The sequence below is a fragment of the Hesperophylax consimilis genome, chromosome 20 (assembly GCF_061612785.1).
Source record: "Hesperophylax consimilis isolate HC1 chromosome 20, BYU_Hcon_1.0, whole genome shotgun sequence".
NCBI classification, from domain to species: Eukaryota; Metazoa; Arthropoda; class Insecta; order Trichoptera; family Limnephilidae; genus Hesperophylax; species Hesperophylax consimilis.
Window position 1 is genome coordinate 21,588,452 of NC_142855.1, and position 22,070 is coordinate 21,610,521.

The 22,070-nt window shown below is 36.8% G+C and overlaps 1 protein-coding gene across 1 annotated transcript in view; it reads left to right on the top strand.

The window, feature by feature from the left end:
- Positions 1–19,096, top strand: part of nompB (intraflagellar transport protein 88-like protein nompB) — a 46,845-nt gene extending 27,749 nt beyond the window's left edge. The window contains exons 12-19 of the mRNA XM_089643878.1: positions 1,142–1,289; positions 2,261–2,372; positions 3,627–3,752; positions 7,060–7,168; positions 8,886–8,990; positions 10,214–10,269; positions 10,770–10,835; positions 19,031–19,096. Coding sequence (XP_089500004.1) covers positions 1,142–1,289; positions 2,261–2,372; positions 3,627–3,752; positions 7,060–7,168; positions 8,886–8,990; positions 10,214–10,269; positions 10,770–10,835; positions 19,031–19,096 — 788 coding nt within the window. The remainder of the gene's footprint in view (positions 1–1,141; positions 1,290–2,260; positions 2,373–3,626; positions 3,753–7,059; positions 7,169–8,885; positions 8,991–10,213; positions 10,270–10,769; positions 10,836–19,030) is intronic.
- The last annotated feature ends 2,974 nt before the right edge of the window (positions 19,097–22,070 follow it).

Below are 22,070 nucleotides of genomic sequence, written 5' to 3' on the forward strand. Positions count from 1 at the left end.
CACTGCAGATGAATCATCTTGTAGTTCATCATCTTCGTCACTTTCAATATCAGAATCTGCTCCCGATATTGGTATTATAGTCAGCATTTCTTCAATTTCGCGAGGCTATGGAAAAATGATAAAATCATAATATATAGATTTCAAAGGGGTTTACTATCTAATACAATAAACAATAAATACTTGACATTGCACATAAGATAATATAAACTCTTAATAACTTGGCATTGTATCTCAGGGGATACACATTCAATCAAATGTAATTCACTGCAGACTTGGCGGTGTATATCATAGGATACACACCATTTTGGAATGCAATATAAACAAGATTTGTCACATATGTTACTCAGTATATATTTTTTATTATTCACTGAACCCTTATAAACACGAATTCATTCCTAAAATAACTAAATATCTAGTAATGCAAGTAATAAATAAAGATAACTTACAGACAAATTAGCTGTGCGTCTTCTGTTGGCAGCCATCTTGCAGCGGTATGAGTTTGGACTGTCACTGTTCTTCTTAATTAAACAATAGATGGCTCTAGTGGCATTAATTATCAAGTTGAGAACATTTTAAAGCAGATTTCATTAAAATCTGTTTTACCCATGTACCAGTTTAAGTGGGAAAAAATTATGAAAACTATGTATACTATAGGATACATTGCCAAGAAGAGGGTTAAAAACATGTTGGGGAACTAGGAAAATTCACGGCTTCCAATGTGCAATGTTTTGCTTGAATATGTTAATTCTGACGAGAAAAGGAACGTTGACTCTATTTATATACCTCAATTAACAACAACTAAGTCTATTATATTTGTGTTAGGTCTATTGTGTCATTTACGGAACTCCTAAATGTTGACTTGATGTAAATGGGGGTACCGCTCGTATATACCCCCATTTGAATCTTGTGGACCCCCAAATTTCTTTCTCGCTGACATAGACCCCCAGCATGCCGATATCGACCCCTGGGGGTTCATATAGACCACTTTGAGAACCTCTGGTTTAGAAAAATTAAGCGCACAAACACACAGACGCGGATAGTAAGTTTGTTTTATACTATTTAGAGATTCGATGATATATTTTTAACCTCATTACCACAAAATTATGCCTTTAACACATAATCATCTGTAACTTCTGTCCAGGTCTTGCCTGCGAGAAGTTAGGACTGCGCCCTCAGGCGGCTGCCAGCTACGCTCTGGCCTCCAGGGCTGCTCCTGCAGACCCTCTGGTTCGCATCAGGCAGGCGTTTCTGGCAAGGTCTCTACAAGACACCGACGCGGCCATCCATTGGTAAAACATATCCTTACCTCACTGAACCTATCTTTATTCTTCTTTATGAACCTTCAGGAGTCCAGCTTCAGATTTGGGTATTCCTCAATTTGTTGTTGGATTAAAAATGTTGGATAAATTAATAATTAAAAATACCGTAAAACTTTGGAAGTCAGAAATCTGGAAGTCATTTTGGTGTACGGTGACTTTTTTTCTAAATTAAAAAACTTGACATACCCAATAAATATACAATATGTATTTCATCCTGTTGTACCAGGTATTTCAAACTCTCTTATTTATCTTATATGGTACGCAATCAATCTTTTATTCAGTTCATTGAAGACTTCGAAAAACTATCGACAGTGTCCAATGATGAGTCCCTCAATGATCCAAGTGATTCCAACTTATACTGCTGTTAAGCTGGGTGTCCGTAGGTACACAGCAGAGCCAACGAGCCAAATGGCTTCGCGCGGCTCGGAAACCTCCATATAATATGTACCTATTAAATGTAACTGTTGTTAGTATCACTTAAACTGGGCGAAGCCGAGTTCCATGGCGATGGATTCTGTTAAACAGCTCCGAGCTCGGTTTGAAAAGATGAAGCGTCGGGCGAGGCAATTCGGAATACATTTCTTAATTGGTATTAATTTTAACGCCATAATGCTGTTAAATGAACTGTTCAATTCAGTTATATTCAAAATCAATCTTCCTGAGCCAAAAAGCTGTGGCTCGGCTCTGTCGTGTGCGTCAAATCACCGAGTCAATGGGTGTGTGTGTAATTCCCGAGCCAAGATCCGTTCAGTGTAAATTTGATGAAAACATCCCATTTTATGTACCCATTGTATAATTTTAGTTCGCAAGCGACTTGAGTTGTTCGGCTCGCTTCAGTAGTGTATCTCCTGACCATGTCTGAATGGATTCAGCTATTTTCTGCCGTATGTCTCCCGCTTTAGACATGGGCAAATAAAATTGACAGACCTCTCAACTCCCAGGTACCACCAAGTTCTGGCAGACTTCCCTCACGACACAGGGGTTCTGGTGGAGATGGCGAGGATGTACGAAGAAGCTGGTGACCTTACCATGGCGCAGCATTGCTACCTTGATGTAATTATTATTTATATCTTTAACCATCAGTCAAGTTAATGGTCTTTTATGATTTTGTTTTGGCCAATTCGTAGCATTGAACCAAATGCCCATCTTTATCAAGGCTGTATAAATGTCTCGAATTCCCCACAATGAACAGTTTTTGTTTAGTGTTTTTTAATGTTGTCAAAGCTGTTTTTTTTTTCGAAGAATCGATAATTCTACGACATACATAGTAATAATCTGACTTACATCTAATACCAGTAGCGGCTCGTGACTTTTGGGTGTGTTTTGAGTTTTAATATTTTAAAAATGCCTATATTGATGCCGTTGTAGCTGAAAACTTTTTTTTTAAATTCAGTTTTTTGAACGAAAATTTTCAGGAAATCGGTGCAGTGCACTGTCAGACTGAAATTTCCTGAAAATATTCATTGAGTGACATAGCACTCTATCACACTCAAAAGTCACGAGCTGCAATGTTTAATACATTATTATATTTATACCATAAGTATTCAGAAAGACAGCGAATTAGTAGACATTAAAAGACTTACAACAGACATGGCTGCTGGCTTTAGCCGATGTTTAATTGCCAGTTAAAATATCTAAATAATATTTTCATTTATACACAATTAAAGACAATTACTTAATAATAAATAAAATTTCTATATTTCAATGAAAGCCAACATAATATGATAATCATTTCGTTTGTAAAGTTGTACTAATTAATATAGGTACCAACAGATGGCGATGATTGCTACATTTGTGATTTGTATCGATAGGCTCAGCCTATTTCGACACCAACACAAATGAGTTTTTCATAGATTACGATGCACATTCGAATATGACATGTGCGATATTTTCCATACTTAGTTCCTGCTTTTGACACGTTATAGTAGGGCAGTCAGTGGGGCGGACGTGGCGCTGCGATTCTTAACTGAAATTTCGCGCGTATTTTTGAAAGTCTAGATTGATTTCTTGCAATGATTTAATAAACTTTAATATTTTTTATATTTTATGTGAGTAGGCAGTGCTTGTGTACATTGTACGTTACAACATTAGATATGTGAAATGAATATCAAAAAGAAACGAGATTAAACCACGAAAGCGAAGTGGAGGAGGAGTGACTATACCTGGACCACCCGAAGAACGAAATCTTAATGAATTTGGATCTGGAAGCCGAAGACGATCATACTTGGCTATTTTGGCTGCTACCTCTGTAAAATTTGGGACACTTGGGTGGAAGGTGGATGCTGTATTTTGTTTTTTTGATTTTAGGCGGATGCAATCTTCCCCGGGATGCCAGAGGTGGCTGGCTGGCTGGGGTCGCGCGCTAGGGCGGCTGGAGAACCGGCGCAGGCCATGGCATACTATCGCCGGGCTGCCTTGCTCTCTCCTAATCAGGTGACGTTACATTACTAGGGGTGTTCTGGAGCAATAATTATGAGAAAAATTATCACACGCGTGAAGCTAAATAAATAACTTGATTTTTTTTTTTATTAACAAAAATTTTGATACATATACAATTCAGGTACATACATAGTAATATAGAATGAGAGAGTAACAAAAAAATCCCACAAAGGCGAAGCCTGAGCGTGGGTATTATAGTGTAAGGATAAAACATTTTTGACACCGTGAATCACGATATCTTACTCATAAAACTTGCCCAGATGGGTTTTTCACTTCGGATTTTAGAGTTTTTTAAAAGTTACCTCAAGAACAGAAAACAATTTGTCACTCACGGAATCTTCCAATCTGCCGAATTTCTTGTTTTTTCTGGGGTTCCCCAAGGATCGATCCTAGGGCCTCTTCTTTTTTCCATTTTCATTAATGACATTGCTGAAGTCATTCGTTTTTCTCGCTTTCTGCTGTTCGCTGACGATCTAAAATTATTTCTTCTAATAAGAAATATTGAGGACTGCCTGCACCTTCAAGCTGATGTTGATAACATTTCAGAATGGAGTCAACGAAACAAGCTTCATTTCAATGTCATGAAATGCGTAGTTCTGACTTTCACCAGAGCATTTAGTCTCACATACCACAGGTACACTATGCTCGGTCATAATCTCAAACGAGTTTCAAACATAAAGGATCTTGGGATTATGTATGAGAATAAGTTGACATTTCGTCCTCATATCGAAGGGGTGTGCCAGTCGGCCTTAAAAATGTTAGGGTTTGTTCTCCGAACCGTCAGAGTATTTCGGGATACCCGTGCTCTGAAGATTTTATACTTCTCCCTGGTCCGCAGTAGGCTGGAGAGTGGTTCGCTTATCTGGAATCCTCATGAGGCGGGGTGCTCCCTCATGTTGGAGAGGGTTCAAAAAAAGTTTCTAAGATTTCTTTACATGAGGGAGTACGGCCACTATCCATGGCTCTACCCGACGAACTTTCTTCTGGGCATGCTGGGACTTCACTCCCTGCAGCTCAGAAGGGAGGGGTATGCCGCTACCTACTTATTCAGACTGCTGCGAGGCTATATTGAGAACTCAGCCATTTTGGAGCGCGTGAGTCTCTATGTTCCAGATGACTATCTTAGACAACGTCATCATAGATTATTCTATCTTCCTGCCTGCAGAACTAACCTGCCAATGGTTCTCCCGGTAGGGAGGAGTATATTGCTCCTGAACCAAATCTCCTCCGAGATTGATATATTTGGCGTCAGTGAGGAGAGATTCAGAAGGGAAATTCTTCTGATTCTTGAAAGAGTCTCTCCACATTGACGAGATCTTTCACCACTGCCTGAATTTTTTTTGGAAATTCCACATTTCTTGAAATTTCTTTTTCTATGTATAAATACTTAAAACCATCTTTTGTAAAACTTATATAACCTAATTTCTTATATGTATTAAATCCTAATTTGTAATTGTGTAAGAAATTAACAAAAAAATATTATTATTATTATTATTATTAACAGTGGTGTTTAAAATATTTTTTTTTTAAATTTGTAAAAAGTATCTATAGAGATCAATATGATTGGTTTTTTTTACAGAAGTTTCTATATAGGTATATATATTTTTTTAATTTACAAATACACACACACACACACACCCTCACACACCCACACACACACACACATAAAACATAGATGCATGTATATTTCTTTGACTTACAGAAATTAATCTTTAATTTACACAAAGACATGTGGTATTTTAGTTATTTAGAAACATATAGCTTAAATTATAGAAAAAAGTTACTCGCTTTTTTTTTCTTATATATTATATAATAAATAAGAAAAAAAAATTATAAAACATTTTTCTTATATAAGTTCAGGTTTTGACACATGTTGATGGAATTGGGTAAAGAATTGAACAATTTTGGGGCAATATAGTTGATGTGCCTTTGGCCCAGCCTAGTTTTGCAGTAAGGGACTGTGAACACGCATGTGGTATGTCTCTGGCTCGAGCGATTTGTGTTTTTGGTGAAATTGATAGGACGTGTAAATATAAATTTGAGACATTGAATACAATAGATCCGTCTTAGTTCCATAATTTCAGTTTCTTTAAATAACTGGTTGGTGGGATATGTCTTGGTCCTTTGGTACATTATTTTAATGATGGACTTCTGAGCGATTTCTAAGGGTTTTACGTGGTTATTGTAAGTTCCTCCCCAGGCAATTATTCCATAGGAAATAGATGAAAGCACTAACGGGTCATAAACAAGTTTCGTGGTTCTTATATTGACAATGTTGCTCATTCGTTTAAATATGTAACTTAGGTATCTCAGTTTATTGACCGTTTTTTTCTATATGGTAAGTCCATTTGAGTTGGCAGTCTATAGTTATACCTAAATACTTAATATATTGTCCGAATTTCACGTTTTCGCAATTTGAGCATGTCGCAAAGTTACAATTAGGGTTGTGGAACTTCAGATTAAGATTATTTTTAGGGGCTGATTTTTGGGAATTAAAAAAGGGAATAAAGATAGTTTTATCATAATTTAGACTGAGGAAATTTCTATCAAGCCAATCTTTGACTGTTGCAATACATTTGTTGGCTTTACTGGTTGTTCATTAGCCTTATTCAAGGGCCAGCAAGATGTCACATGTCTGTCGGACAGATACATCCACACATACAGATATTGTGACGTCATACCTGGACATGTCCGTACGTGAATACTAGGCTTAAGATTTCTTCCATCATTGGATCATTTGAGTGTTTAGCAGCAATACGTCACAGGTTCAAAACCCGGAATGTGCGATATTTTCCATACTTAGTTCCTGCTTTTGACACTTTATAGTAGGGCAGTCTGTGGGGCGCACGCGGCACTGCGATCATTAACTGAAACTTAGCGCGTATTTTTGAAAGTGTAGATTGAATTCTTCCAATGATTTAATAAACTTTAATACTTTTTTATATTTTATGTAAGTAAGATGGAGTAGGCGGTGCTTGTGTACATTGTACATTTATCGCTGATTTAACATTATATATGTGAAATGAATATCAAAAAGAAACGAGATTAAACCACGGAAGCGAGGTGGAGGAGGAGTGACTGGACCTGGACCACCCGAAGAACGAAATCTTAATGGATTTGGATCTGAAATTCCGAATGACTAATATTTCAGGAAGTTGACATGCTGTTACTTTTTTTAACAAGATCATATTTCCCAATGTAGCGTTATGGAATCCACACAACTTACCCCGATTAGGATGCAATAATCTCACAGGGTCCAGGCAAACGCGTGCATGTAAAAGGATGAGTTTATTGTTTCTAGGTGGCGTGGTCTCTCCAAGAGGCCGGTTGCCTGCGAGCTATGGGGAAGCACAGAGAAGCCCTGGCCGCCTACACGAGGTTGCATCAACGCCATCCCGATAACATCGAATGTAAGTCGAGCAATTATCGGTAATTAACTAACTAAACATCACGCCGTTTCCCTGCAGGGGTAGGCAGAGAAGACGGACCGCAAACGGTCACACCACACAGTTTTTGCCTCGTTCACATTCCTACATCGTCTCATACACACTCTTCTATTATTCTGTCTATTGACATGGCCCGACTTGAGTATCTGATTCACTTGGTCGTATGATGTCTTCCTCGGGCGTTCTTGAATCCTTCTGGCATTCACGTTTGCATCATATATTATCCTTACGTTCCATTGACATCAGAGCATCCCTTTCTTAATCTTACTCATAAATTACGCTTACGTTAGCCTTGCACTCTTTGCGGATCTCCACATTTCTCATACGATCATACATGGTTTTACCACACATACGCCTCGGGGGTCCCATTTCAACAGCATTCAATCTACATTCATCCTTTCTATGCCAGTTCCATGCCTCACTTCCATACATCAGGGTAGGTACCAGCACTCCATTGTGGACAAATTACTTCGATTCTTTGGTCAATTTTTTGCCAGCGCCAACCGCGTTCAGTCCTCCATCAATGGATTTACCTGCATTTCTCCTTTCAATATCTCTGTCAGCCTTCCCATCTCTCTGGAACATTCTTCCTAAATACACAAACTCATCCACCTGCTCCAAGTATTCCTCATTCACAACTATATTGCACACTGTTTTCGTACTCTCTCTTTCAAACACCATTATTAGTATTTATCGGTAAATTGATTTTTGGGTACCGCCAAAAAAAAGATTAGGGAAGGCTTAATCTTTCATCACGCGCGGTCCATGAAAACGCTCCTACGTTTGTCTGCTTGCAAGTTCTATCACTCTTGAACACAGTTTACATCCTAACCCAAACTTCATCTCCTTCCTTTCCTCAAAAATACCCTCAATCAAAGATGACATAGGCCCTGAGGCAAATTATTTTCTTCAGGACCTCCTTTGTGATATATATGCAGGACATTCCCGGATTGTCTCGGCGGCCTGCCTGCAGTGCCTGCAAGTTTGCTAGTATGATCTACGCAGTGATATTATACAGGGTTGTCCAATAAGAGGTGTTATTTTTATATTCAAATACAAATGCCATTTTTTAATATAAATGATCGAATGTTTATTTCATTATAAAGAAGAAGGTATGTCGTTAATAGTGAAAAATAACATCATTCAAATGACCACCACGACCACGCCTACAGAACCATATCCTTTTCATGAAATTTTCCATAACCAAATCGCAAAGTGGCTGCCTTATGTCCTCGATAGCCTCACGAATTCCATCTTTGAGGTCTTGAATCGACGCTGGGCTGTTGGCGTAGACCTTCTCTTTCACTTGGCCCCAAAGGAAGAAGTCGTAAGGTGTTAAATCACAAGATCTCGGTGGCCAATTGTGATCACCTCTTCGAGAGATAACACGGTCCGGAAACTTTTCCCCTAAAAGATCAATGGTTTCATTGCTTCTGTGGCACGTAGCGCCGTCTTGTTGAAATTAAACGTTGTCCAGATCAATACCATCCAATTCCGGCCATAAAAAACATTAATTCCTTAATTAATATTCAAAATAACACCTCTTATTGTAAAACCCTATATTATGAATACACGTCAGCCTAGAAATTGACGTGCTGTTCCAGATTTTGAACGCACGCTATTGTGTGGATAATGTTGATAGGCGCTATCATTATTATATAATTTTTGTCTCCGGTTCCAGGTCTCCAGATGCTTGTGAAACTGAGCGGGTCGGCTGGATCAAAGGATGCTGAGCGATGGGCTGCCGAATTACAGAGGGCTAGAAGGACTAGACAAGCTACTGCTGGTATGAACATCCATCATTGCTGTTTAATTTAAACCTGAGGAACTTGTGGTCTGGCAAAGTGGAAAGCGGGAGAAACAAAGTCACATGCGTCCGGAACGTAGGTGGTCAGTGTCCGCAGCTTCCTTGTAGTGCAAGACCGCGAGGAGTTGTAGTACATACGCTCCTCTTGAAAACAACACTCGGTTCACTCAGATAGGATATCATCCGGTTTACAGACACTGGCGATGAGTAGATCGATTTTAAAGACGTTTTCACATTACAACAGCGTAAAATGTATGCGGTGCGCTCGTCACGCCTAAGTATATCGTAAGAAGAAGATTTTGATGTAAAAAATACAATCTGATAGTATAAATATCTCAATGCTTGACCATTTTTGATTGTTGTATACGGAAGTGGTGCCCTCTGTTATTTTCAAAAAGAACCGTGGAAGTTTTCAAAAGATGTTGCCAAGTAGCAAAGTTGAAAGCATTGACCGTGGGGGAAATTGAAATTGAGGTCACCTGCCATAAGTGGTCGATTAAATAATAAGATGACAACTCATACACCTTGTCCAAATTGTATAGATCCTGGATCTTGTCACTGGGTCGTCTCACTGAAAGTTCCGATGTGACTATTATGTATGTGGCGTTTATGGGCAAAGGGAGAGGATGTATTCTCACACCTTGTCCATATTGTATAGATCCTGGGTCTTATCACTGAAAAATCCGATGTGTCTATTATGTATGTGGCGTTTATGGGAAAAGGGAGAGGATACATTCTCACACCTTGTCCATATTGTATATAGATCCTGGGTTTTATCACTGAAAGTTCCGATGTGACTTTTATGTGTGTGGCGGTTATGGAAAAAGGGAGAGGATACATTCTCACACCTTGTCCATATTGTATAGATCCTGGGTCTTGTCACTGAAAGTTCCGATGTGACTTTTATGTGTGTGGCGTTTATGGGAAAAGGGAGAAGATAAATTCTCAGGAGTCCTGACCGGAGCCGGTTGGATTATGGTATCCTTGCGAGGTAGCAGCAGGCAAAGGCTTATGTAGAATCCTCTTTTTTTTCAGAATCCCCTCTCACTATTGGAAGTGGTGGATCTTCAAGGGGCAGTTCTTCACCAGGTAAAATACATTGTTATCTTTTCTGTTCCTTTTTTATATAATGTTATCAAAATAAACAGAGCCAAAAATGATAGTTCACGACCTGTTTTAATAACACCTTTATATTTTTTCAGGAATCAATTTAGTTTCCACAAACCGCGGAGCGTTGCAAAATTCTGCCTCTTCTCACGTAAGATTTTTTTATCATCTTTAAGATTGCGCTAAAATGTGTATTGGCATTATGAAGAAATCATTTGAAGTTGGTAAGAGAACAATATTGTTATTTTACTAAAAATGTTAGTTGGTTTGAGACTTAATCCGTGCTTATCACGCCTTGTTGCTACAATGGGTCTCCCCGAGTGGCAAATTACGTTTGGTCACTTGCAAGGGTGCCCAGGTTCATGAGGTGAGGTTTGTCCAGGTCTTAGCGGTAGATCTTCAGTCAGACGCCCTCGACCCATTGCCCTGCACCGAAGTGGGAGGGAAGGATTCAAACGTCCTTTACTCCTGGATACGCTGACCCCAGATTCCTGTAACTTCCCATAACTTCCTCTCCTAGACGGCTTAGGCCATAAGAGACATTATTTTCCTTAAGGCCTCATGTATGGAGATGATGAATTTTTATATTATTTTTAAATCGTATTATTGATAATCCAACTTTTTTTAGCTAATCCAGAATAATTATTCCAGGGCGGAGATCAATTGAACCATACCCCGGCGCCTCCCCTGTCTGCACAGGATTCTCTAAGAAGAATGGTAAATATTCTAAAAGTTATTTAAAGAATTATAGTAGACAAGCTGACGTGTAACCGGCGTTGTTAGGGGTTATCCTTAGGAGACAGACATATACCGTCCCTTATTTTTCCTAAGGCCTTTTTAAGATGTTCAATTTCGTAGTACATTATTTTGATCTATATCATAAGGTTTAGCCAGCGCCGCGTTAGCAATAAACCTTACGGAAGAAAATTCTCTAAAGTGAAAACCCTATCAAAATCCGTTGCGTTGTTAAGGCGATGCTCTACGTCGTGTAATATTTTAAATTGAGCCGCTATCAATAACAACCCTTACGTAGATGGCGATAAGGTTTAAATTCCCGCTTAACAACATCCGCCTGTTTTGATTTATGCAAGAAAAAAACATGGCCAAAAAGTGCCGTTTATTTTATTTTGTGGATTGTTCAGGCATAAATATTTAATTTTTTTCCGATCATTTTTTAAATTACTTAATTTTCCACATTATACAATAAAATCATAACCGAAAATGGGTTCGTAAGTAGAAGATTTTGAATTTTAAAGCATTTTTCATAGGCCTTATAAATTATTTTTTCTGGGCTTATAAAAATACTTATCTAAAAAATACTCGATTGTTTCAAAGGTCAAGATGTATTCTACTCGCAGTATTTAATTAAAGCATCTGAAACATTTCCAGGCGACCAAATTTTCATACCAAAAAAACACATGATTTTGCATTACTACGTATGGCATCGCCTTAAGATGAACTAAGAGCGCAAACAAAGTTTTATACAGGGTTTTCCAATAAGAGGTGTTATTTTAAATAGCCCGCTATTTCGGTAAACGTTACATTCGAAGCTGTTATTTTTTGTTATTTTACAAGTAGAAAATACGTCACTAATAAAAATGGAACGATACACGCTTCGACAATGCATCGAAATTATTAAAATTCACTTTAGTGAATCAAATGCAAATCATCTTGAGTGATAAGGCCCATTTCCAACTCGGTGGCTTCGTCAACAAGCAAAATTATCGCATCCGGGGCTCGGAAAACCCAAGAGTTATTGTTGAAAAGCCTCTCTATCCTCAACGTGTGACTGTTTGTTGCGGTTTATGGTCCTGCGGAGTCATTGGACCTTACTTCTTCGAAAATGAGGCTAGAGCAACAGTAACGGTGAATGGATTGCGCTATCGAGAGATGATTAATGATTTTTTATGGCCAAAATCGGATGGTATTGATCTGAACAACGTTTACTTTCAACGAGACGGCGCTACGTACCACACAAGCAACGAAACCATTGATTTTTTACGATTGAATATCAAAATAACACCTCTTATTGGAAAACACTGTATGAAACTAGCTGACGTGTACCCGGCTTTGCTCAGGGAGTTATGGGTGGTTAAGGGTAAAGTTTTAAGGTTGTGAAGATCTCATAAGTTTTAGCCAGCGTTATAGGCCAGTGCAATTAGCGCCAAAAAGGGGGTCGCGATCGAAGTAATTCCGGTAGTCCCAATTTTTTTATATGTTATATAAACTGATCCCCTGGTGTAAAATCTGAATTTCCGACCTTGGCACACCTGTGCTCGCGCCGCCATTTTGAAAAAACTGACCAAAATTGGGCAAAAATCTAGTTTTTCCCAAATATCTCATTTCCAATGCAAATTTCGGCTAAAGTATATTAACAAGTACAATAGAACATAAAATAACCTACAGTTTCTGTAAAAACAAATTTCTTCTATCTCTAATAGGTACCGAGGTAGAAAGTCTTAAAGGTGCGTATATTTTTGAAAAAACAAGTTTTTTGCGCGACTAGGTTTGGTTTTTTATAAATTCCTCGTTTCCAGTGGAATTTCATGTAAATTTTATTGATACCAATTATGTAGAACATAAAATTTCAAAAAAACTGTGCAGTTTTTATGTTTACATAGTTTTTTTTTACCGACATAAAGAATAAACAAATCTAGGTAGGTACGCACAGAAAATCTATCACGGTTTATTATCACGTTATTAGATTTTTGTTTGCATTTTTAAATACATACATCTATAAATTTACTAGAGGGCACTTCGGTATGGGGGGGCTACCCCCCACCCTTCTACTCCTCCCCACCGGTTCCCATCACAGACTGTTCCATCCTTCGTTGGACTGCTCGAATCGTTTATCTGCATAACATTTGTGGGGGTATCGAGTCATTCTGTGGGATTGAATCAGGAACGTCAGAGCAACATGTAGAGATAAGGCCTACAAGAATTAAGAGGGACGATCGAGACGTTCCAAACTCTCATTGATTGATTTGCTTGCCATGAACCATTTCCTAAAACAAACGTGATTATGTCTATTAGCAGTGGCACAATCGGGGATAGCAAAGTCACTTGTCACATGGCTGAAAAGATGGGGAAATTAGCTATGTCTAAAGTTATCAACCAGAACTTTGGAAACCTAAACTTAAAACGTAATGATGCGATAGTTTCTCTTGCGGTGGTGACCAGCAGTGTCAAAAATCAGGGTGTGACTATGGCAATAGATCCATTAATGCTATTCAATATGAACTCTCTCCTGTACCATTGTCTCTTTTCTCAGAGGAAGGCATGCGCAAAGGAACGAAGTCTATATTTTATCCATCATTCAACCCTCTATCAAATAATACAGAACTGGAAAGCAGTAAAATACACGTAATTGATGGAGGATATTTACTGCACAAAGTTGTATGGAGTCGTGCTCAACCTTTTTCAGTAATTTTCCAGCAATATGTCAGGTATGTACAAAATCATTATGGATCCAATGCAGTAGTGGTATTCGATGAATACCCAGATTCTATGGAAAAGAAAAGCACTAAAGGGGTGGAAAGAGCACGGCGTGCCAGAGTTACAACTTCTGCTGAAGTTTTGTTTTTTGAAAGCATGCACCCACAAGTGCCACAGGAAAAGTTTCTGGGAAATGAGATCCCTACTCAGAACCTCATTTGCACGATCCCACATAACGACAGTACAAGCTGAAGAGGATGCTGACGTTCTCATAGTGAACACAGCAAATTCGTTGTCATCTCAACATGATGTAGTCATAATCGTTGGTCAGGATCATAGACATATGAATATTAGTAGACCTGCCCTAAGTGATTAAAAGCGTATTATCCCCACTCCCTATACCGGTTCCATTGAGCCGGCTGGGCTCGCGTATGGCCTCAAATGAAATTTGAAAACGTGACGTCATCATTCTTGTGCGAACTATGGTCGAGGCATCATCGGTTCATTTTACGAAATAACACGGCAAAATTTTGACTTGTACTATGAAAACTGGTAAAAATAGATGTGAAAAAAGAGAATAAACCCAATTGTCGTATTACATTCCATATATAAGCATTATTTTACTTTATTTTAAGCATATTCACATCGTATAATATGAATCAGTTGTTACTATCACATCGAGAAACGTCTGGACGCGAAACACAAAGCTGGTTGGTTGCTGGGAAGTAAATTATGAACATTTATAAAAGTGTCTTAACTAAATACTCTGAAACTAACTACGACTCTGAAAATAGAAGCTGCCTTACTTTGCCGAATTTGGACTTCGCAAATTTGTTCATAACGTGGCGAGTAATTTGCGCTCCCATGTAAAAATGTCTATTCATTCAAAGCAGATTTTACTTTTAAGAAGTAAATGGTGATATTATAATGCGAGATGCCTATTTACTGTCAGATTGATTTATTGACGAATCACAGTCAGCTTCACTCCCTTCGTTCTTCAACAGTTGATTTTACCCCTCGCCCATATCTTCTCGTCTATTAATTCCTATGTCTGTGGTCAGGATATTGATCTGCTGGTACTCCTCACAGCTCTTTCACCTCCCAACGTATATTAACAAAAAGTTGGAAAAGGTAAATCACCTAACGCGTTGTACTCGAGCAAATGTTTTAAACACATAGAAATAGTTGAAAACATTTTATTCCTTCATGCCATAAGTGGTTGCGATACAACTGGAGCTCCGTTCGGTCAAGGCAAACACAAATTTTAAATATTCTTCTCAAGAACCACTCAGTGAATGAACTTGTTCGTGTATTTCAAGACCCAAAAGCAAAGACAGAAACAATCACTTTGGCTGCCGAACAACTATTTGCACTTTTGTATGGCGGCAACGAGAAATCAAATTTGGAAAATTTAAGGTACATAATTTTTGTCAAAGGAGTAAAAAAGAACGAATTCAATTTATCCAGACTACCACCCACCAAAGATGCAGTCCAGCAACACGCTTCAAGAACATACTTGCAAGTGCAGACTTGGCTTGGACACGATAAAGATCCGACTGAATGGGGGTGAAAAAGGGATGCTGTTGGGTTACTTACTCCAGTAACAATGTTGAAGGAAGCTGCACCTCAGGCCTTGCTGAACTTCATATCATGTCAATGCAAAAAAGGTTGCGCTGGAAAGTGCACCTGCAGAAAGTCGGGTTTGAAATGTTCCCTACTCTGCATTCATTGCAATGGCAACTCCTGCAAGAATGCTGTAGAAGCCTTCGTTGATGACGATGACGAGAAATATGATGACCCAGTCGCCACAAATTTGGGTGATGAGACAAATGAAGAAGCTATTCAGGGCCAGAAGTAAGAAACTATAGTCAAGGGCTCGTACTTCTGTCTAAACTGATCTACCATTAATTTTATTTATTGTTATGCTGACAACTTAACTAATAAAGAAAAGAATGTCAATAAATGTTAATTTTACGAAAATACCAATTTTTTATCTTTTTTATGTACCTTATCATCTTAATTGTATTAATAATCTTAAATGTATGTTGTGATTACGTTGATAGGCATGTCATACCAAGCTGCGAGTACAAATGTAGTGGCTTGGCCAATTTTAGTGGTCTTCCCATTGGGAATGTATGGCGACCGATATGCTGAAATAGTCTACCTACTATATTTATATCTAGGTCTGACACAGGCATGACGATTGTTGTCAACGTATATGTTCTTAGAACAATAATTGTTAAAGAAAAATAAAATCAAGGAATGCCAAGTTTAAAACACTTAACCTCTGTTTCAATTTTTGGCCTGGTTTTGGTGGATTAGAGTTTGGATACGTAATAGAGATAAAAAATATAAATTATATACCTATTTCTTTAACGAAATTTTATTTTCTACAAAATTATTATCAATAAATTTTTCACAAAATTGTACTGGAAACGAGGTATTTATAAAAAACCAAACCTAGTCGCGCAAAAAAATTTTTTTTTTTTAAATATACGCACCTTTACGACTTTCTACCTCGGTACCTATTAGAGATAGAAGAAATTTGTTTTGTCAAAAGTTGTAGGTAATTCTATGTTCTATTATACTTGTTAAAATACTTTAGCCAAAATTTGCATTGAAAATGAGATATTTGGGAAAAACTAGATTTTGGCCCGATTTCGGCCAGTTTTTTCAAAATGGCGGCGCGAGCACAGGTGCGCCAAGGTCGGAAACTCAGATTTTACATCAGGAGATCAGTTTATATAACATATAAAAAAATTGGGACTACCGGAATTACTTCGATCGCGAATCGCTAATTGCACTGGCCTATTAGCTCTAATTTAAGGGTAAAAAAAAATTTTTTTCGCCTTGTATACATAAACACTGACTTTTCTCTACTTTCTATAAATTTAATTGTATTTGAACCATCCTGAAAAAAATCTCTAAATGTTAGTGAAAACCCTATCAAACTCCGTATATATAAACTCCGTTTAAATCATACCCTTGAAAATCACGGGAAATATGTAATTGTAGAATTTTTGAGGATGAAAAATAAGGAAGTTGAGTCCATTTTTTTTATTTTTTTTTATCAATGTTCGCATTCAAACTTAAATACTGGTATTTTTTTTTTTTTTTTTTAAGTTTGTTTTCATAATTAAATTAATTCTCAAAGTTTAAATTTTATTAAGCCCGCCAAAACGAGCGGAATCCGAGCGGTAACATGCGGGGTGTGGTGTGACGTCATTGGAACTGTGAAAACCACGTAGCTTAAGCAGTTTGTATGGAAAAATTTTTAATTCTTCAACAAGGAATTCCAGTAATTTTTTTACCAATGTTAACCGTCTATTAGAATTGATGTAATTAAAAAAAAAAGAAAATTGATTAAGATTTCATAGTTAAATTAATATTTTAAGTTAGAATATTTGCTTTTCACGCCCGGTACGGTACTTGTACAGTATTGGCGTCGCAACTTGTTGATGTTCCCCGCGCGAATTCAGGACCACCGCGCAGAAAAGTAGAGACCAAAAGTAAAATAACGGTTTACAGCCCAGTTCACTGAGAGACTTTTCTGAGCGGCCGGCGGCCTGAAGTGTATCACATGCTATGTGACATGTATAATAATAAAAACTTCTAAGTTATGCAATAAATAACATATTATTATAAAGCACTATACGAATATGTATCTTTAGAAATCCATTTCATATAATAATAATAACAAATACGTACATATATTTGACAAACCCAAATAAACCTTTGGCCTATACACTTCTCTCATCTAAACCGACCATCTCTCATGTAATAGAAAGAGATGCACCATAGGTGATCCGTTGTACGTACAAGTAACGACACATGTGACGACAGAATTCTTTCGACCAATCGTGGAGCGTATACAGTCAATTGCTATTGAATGCTTTTTCAAGAACGTTTAACTAATTCTAAGAATAATAATATAGAAATATATTTATATATTTAGAATCGATATTTTTTGATCTACATGAACATCTTTTTTATAAGTCAAAATATTTTACACTCAACTTCCTTATTAAGGCGACGCACTACGTCATGTAATATTTTTAATTGAGCAACCATCAATAACAACCCTTACGTAGATGGCGATAAGGTTTAAATTCCCGCTTAACAACATCCGCCTGTTTTGATTTTTGCAAGAAAAAAACATGGCCAAAAAAAGCATTTTATTTTGTGGATGTTCAGGCATAAATATTAAATTTTTTTTCGTTCATTTTATAAATAACTTAATTTCCCACATTATAGAATAAAATCATAACCGAAAATGGGTTCGTAAGTAGGAGATTTTGAACTTTCAAGCAGTTTTCATAGGTCTTATACATTATTTTTTTCTAGGCAAAAGACTTATCTAAAAACTACTCCATTATTTCAAAGGCCAAGATGTATTCTACTCGCAGTATTTAATTAAAGCATCTGAAACATTTCTAGGCGAACAAATTTTCAAACCAAAAACACATGATTGTACATTACTACGTATGGCATCGCCTTTAAAAAATATTTACCTCTGGAAACCTTGTCCCTATATCTTAAGAGGAAGCTACAAGCCAAAACTGTGTATATTCTTGGTATACCTTATATTGTAGGTAATAGACATTAAAATCACTTTTTTTTTTTTTTTTTTTTTTTTATTCTAGATAAAAGAAAATTACATTTTTCACTTATTTAACTAGAAATAACATATATATTACACATAAATATATTACACACTGATATTATTCACTTTCATTGTTTTGTTGATTGAGCATAAAACTGAGCAATTTTTTTTTAAATGTACCTATACTTTTTTCATTTTTAATTTCGTCTGGGAGGCAATTGTATATGTTGCTTCCCTCGTAACCAATGGATTGCTTGCCATAATGAGTATGTATGGTGTTTAAATGTATTTTATCGTGTTGCCGTGTAAAGTGTGTGTGTACTTGGGACGTTTTAATGAGTTCTGTATTTGTATGTATGAGTTTATTATTTATTTTGTAAATAAGAAGACATGTATTATATTCATATAACTTGACAAACGGAGTCTAGAAACGTTCGATTTCAAGCACAGAACTGGTTTTTATTTATTTTGTAAATAATTTTATAAGAAAGAAAAAAAGTTAATCAAGTGAAACTGTCACAGATAATCTTAGCCATAATACTGTATTTTTGTAAGTTGTTTCCTTTATGCGTTCATACATTTCTATTTGAAATATATTTTTTCTTGTAGTTTATATTTTTTATTGAGTAATTTATTTTTTTATTTATATACTCAAGTGAAACGATAGGAAAACCTTCAATTTAACTAAAGCATATATTTTGGTATTCATAATGTACACCAATTCTTTATAAAAGATTAATCAAAATAGTGATTTGGCATTAAACTTCGCCTTAATCAAACCAATATATGGAGTTTTAGCTAGTCGGTTCGTTTGTAGACAAAATAGGCGACTGAGTATTATTATTCCCTTTAATATATTATTTTCACATTTCAGGTGACGAGTTCTTCGGGCAGAAAGGCCTCGGAAGATGAGCACGACCTTCCTCTGCCGCCAGACTGAGCACTGGCGATTGGCAATTTGTTCATTTCGACACTTTTTAGTGTTTTCAATTTTCTTCACTAGCAATTTTCTGTCTGATATTCCGAATAAAATGTTTTTCACTTTGTGAGATTATTCCTATTTTACGAAGATGTCTTTCTAAATAAATATTAAAAATACTTAAATGAAAAATGCTTATATTTTGAAGTTAATAATTTATATAACGAAGCTCAAAACCCCAGGCATTCAAGTTCAAAGTTCAAAGCTCTATGCTAAAAGCTAAAAATCTTAAAAACTTAAGCATCGAAGCTCGAAGTTCAAAATCTTTCAAACATTAAGCTCAAGTTCGAAATCTTAAAGCTGAAAGTTCAATGCTTAAAACATAAATCTCAAATTTCAAAATCTGACAAATTAAAGCTCGATGCTCAATGTTCAAAATCTGAGAAACTTATGCTTGAAGCTCAAAGTTCAAAATCTTAAAAACTTAAAGCTCAAAGCTCAAATTTCAAAGTCTACTATACTTTTCCGTTGGTTTTGTCTTATTATATATTTGTTTACTCTCTTATGGCTTTTAAATAATATAAGTGATAATTAAATTCGTGTATTATCTAAGAGTGAGTGAGGCAAGGAGTGTGTGGTGTGTCCGAGTTGTTTGGCGGTCCGTCCTCTCTGCCTACCCCTGCGGGGAAACGGCGTGATGGTTAGTTAGTTAGTATTAAATAAGTATGGATAATAAATGTTCGAAAAATTAACATAAAAACTATTTTAATTCAATGACAAAAGAAGTACATTTTACTCAAATACACAAAACTGATGGAACACGGATAATAATTAGGCCCCAATGGCCGAGTGGTTAGAGACGTTATCCAGGTAAGATAAAGATTCTTGATTCGAATCCCAGTTGTGACCGTCAACTTTTTTTAATTTTTATTTGTCTTTTTCCGTTTCATGTCTCATTTAAATTTAGTAATATTAACTTCCTTTTCAATTAAATATTTTGGTGTCGTCAAATAAACAAAGAACAACTATGAAAATCTCTTGGTACGATTTTTCGTTAGGTCAGGTGCATCCATTGGTTATTTTTCAAATACAGGGTTTTCCAATAAAATGTGGTATTTTGATATTCAATCGTAAAAGATCAATGTTTTCGATGTTTTTGTGGCACATAGCGCCGTCTTGTTGAAAGTAAACGTTGTCTAGATCAATACCATCCAATTCCGGCCATAAAAAATCATTAATGATCTCTCGATAGCGCAATCCATTCACCGTAACTGTTGCTCCAGCCTCATTTTCGAAAAAGTATGGTCCAATGACTCCGCCGTACCATAAACCGCACCAAACAGTCACACTTTGAGGATAGAGAGACTTTTCAACAATAACTCTTGGGTTTTCCGAGCCCCAGATGTGACAATTTTGCTTGTTGACGAAGCCACCGAGGTGGAAATGGGCCTCATCACTCAAGATGATTTGCATTTGATTCACTCAAGTAAATTTTAATAATTTCAATGCGTTGTTGAAGCGTGTATCGTTCCATTTTTATTAATGACGTAGTTTCTACTTGTCAAATGTTATAAAATGACAGCTTCAAAAGTAACATCTAGTGAAATAGCGGGCTATTCAAAATAACACCTCTTATTGGAAAACCCTGTAGATAGGTAAATATAGGTATAGTTATAAATCCGTCGGGTATTAAGCAACAACCCCGTGAACAGTGAACCCTTGTGTGTGATAAATGATGCCGTGTTCAACCCCAACGCCTCACCACCCCCTCCCCCACCCGCCGTGGGGCAGCCGGCTGCTTTATGGCAAACACCTGCTGCCAGAGCTTGAAGGGTTAAATCGGAAACTGGGTACTAACGGCAGATTATCAGCGCTCAAAGGGTTGAAATGAGAAAATCAAAAAAAGTCGGATTATTTTTACAACAGATAAAATGATGGCTTCCATGGTTGAGTGGCTACGAATCCAGTGGTCGCGGGTTCAAATCCAGGCGTGCAGCATCCAAGTCAGTGAGGCATCTAACTCAGATGACCTCTGTAGAAATGAGATCCCTGAGGCATATGTGTGATAAAACCATTTATGATCGAGTGAGAAATGTGGAGATCCGCAAAGAGCGCATGGCTGATGTAAGCGTAATGAGTAAGATTAAGGAAGGGTCGCTTAGATGGTTAGGGCATAAGCAGAGAAAGGAGTGTAAGGACAATATATGATGCAAATGTGAATGGTAGCGGAAGTCGGGATCGCTCGAGGAAGACATGGCACGATCAAGTTAATCAGACACTTGAGTCGGGCCATGTCAAGAGCCATGATAATAGAAAAGTATGTATGAATGAACTTTTCCTAATTTATTTAGGCAGATTTGCTCAGTATTCCGACATCCATGAAGAATGCGTTCAATTTTCTTTTGATTCTTCTATTAGCTATAATGGAAAACAAAATATATATTTAAATTTCCAAAGTAAATTATTTTCACTCCTACAAATTAAATTCTTCATTATTTATTCATGGATTCTATCCGTAATATTTGCAAATTGCCAAACTTCCAAATTATGTTTGCCGTAAATTTAATGTTTTGTGGCGTTTTTATTATATATTATGGTAAAAGTTTTGTTGGCTGTTGAGTTGAACCCCCCTCCCACCTGGTACCGGGAGAAAATTTTAATTCTATACGTCTTTAGAGGCAAGACGAATGACCCATAATAATTAGGGGTGGTTCAGAATGAATAAACTTTTAAAATATATTAACTAGTAAATGATGTCCGGAAACTAATTGTACAATCTATACTTCAAATTGGGAGCCGATTTTGTAGTACAACTTCTTTGATTTGAGTTATCGTTTTCGTGTAAATCGAGTTCGAATTTGGAAATTTTAAATTTTTTTTTCATGTATAGTTTATTTTTTAACTTAAATCCACACAAAAGGCCCTGAGGAAAATAATTTCACTCGAGGCGATATGTCATCTTAGGGAATGCTGTATTGGGGGTGTTTTTTAGTAA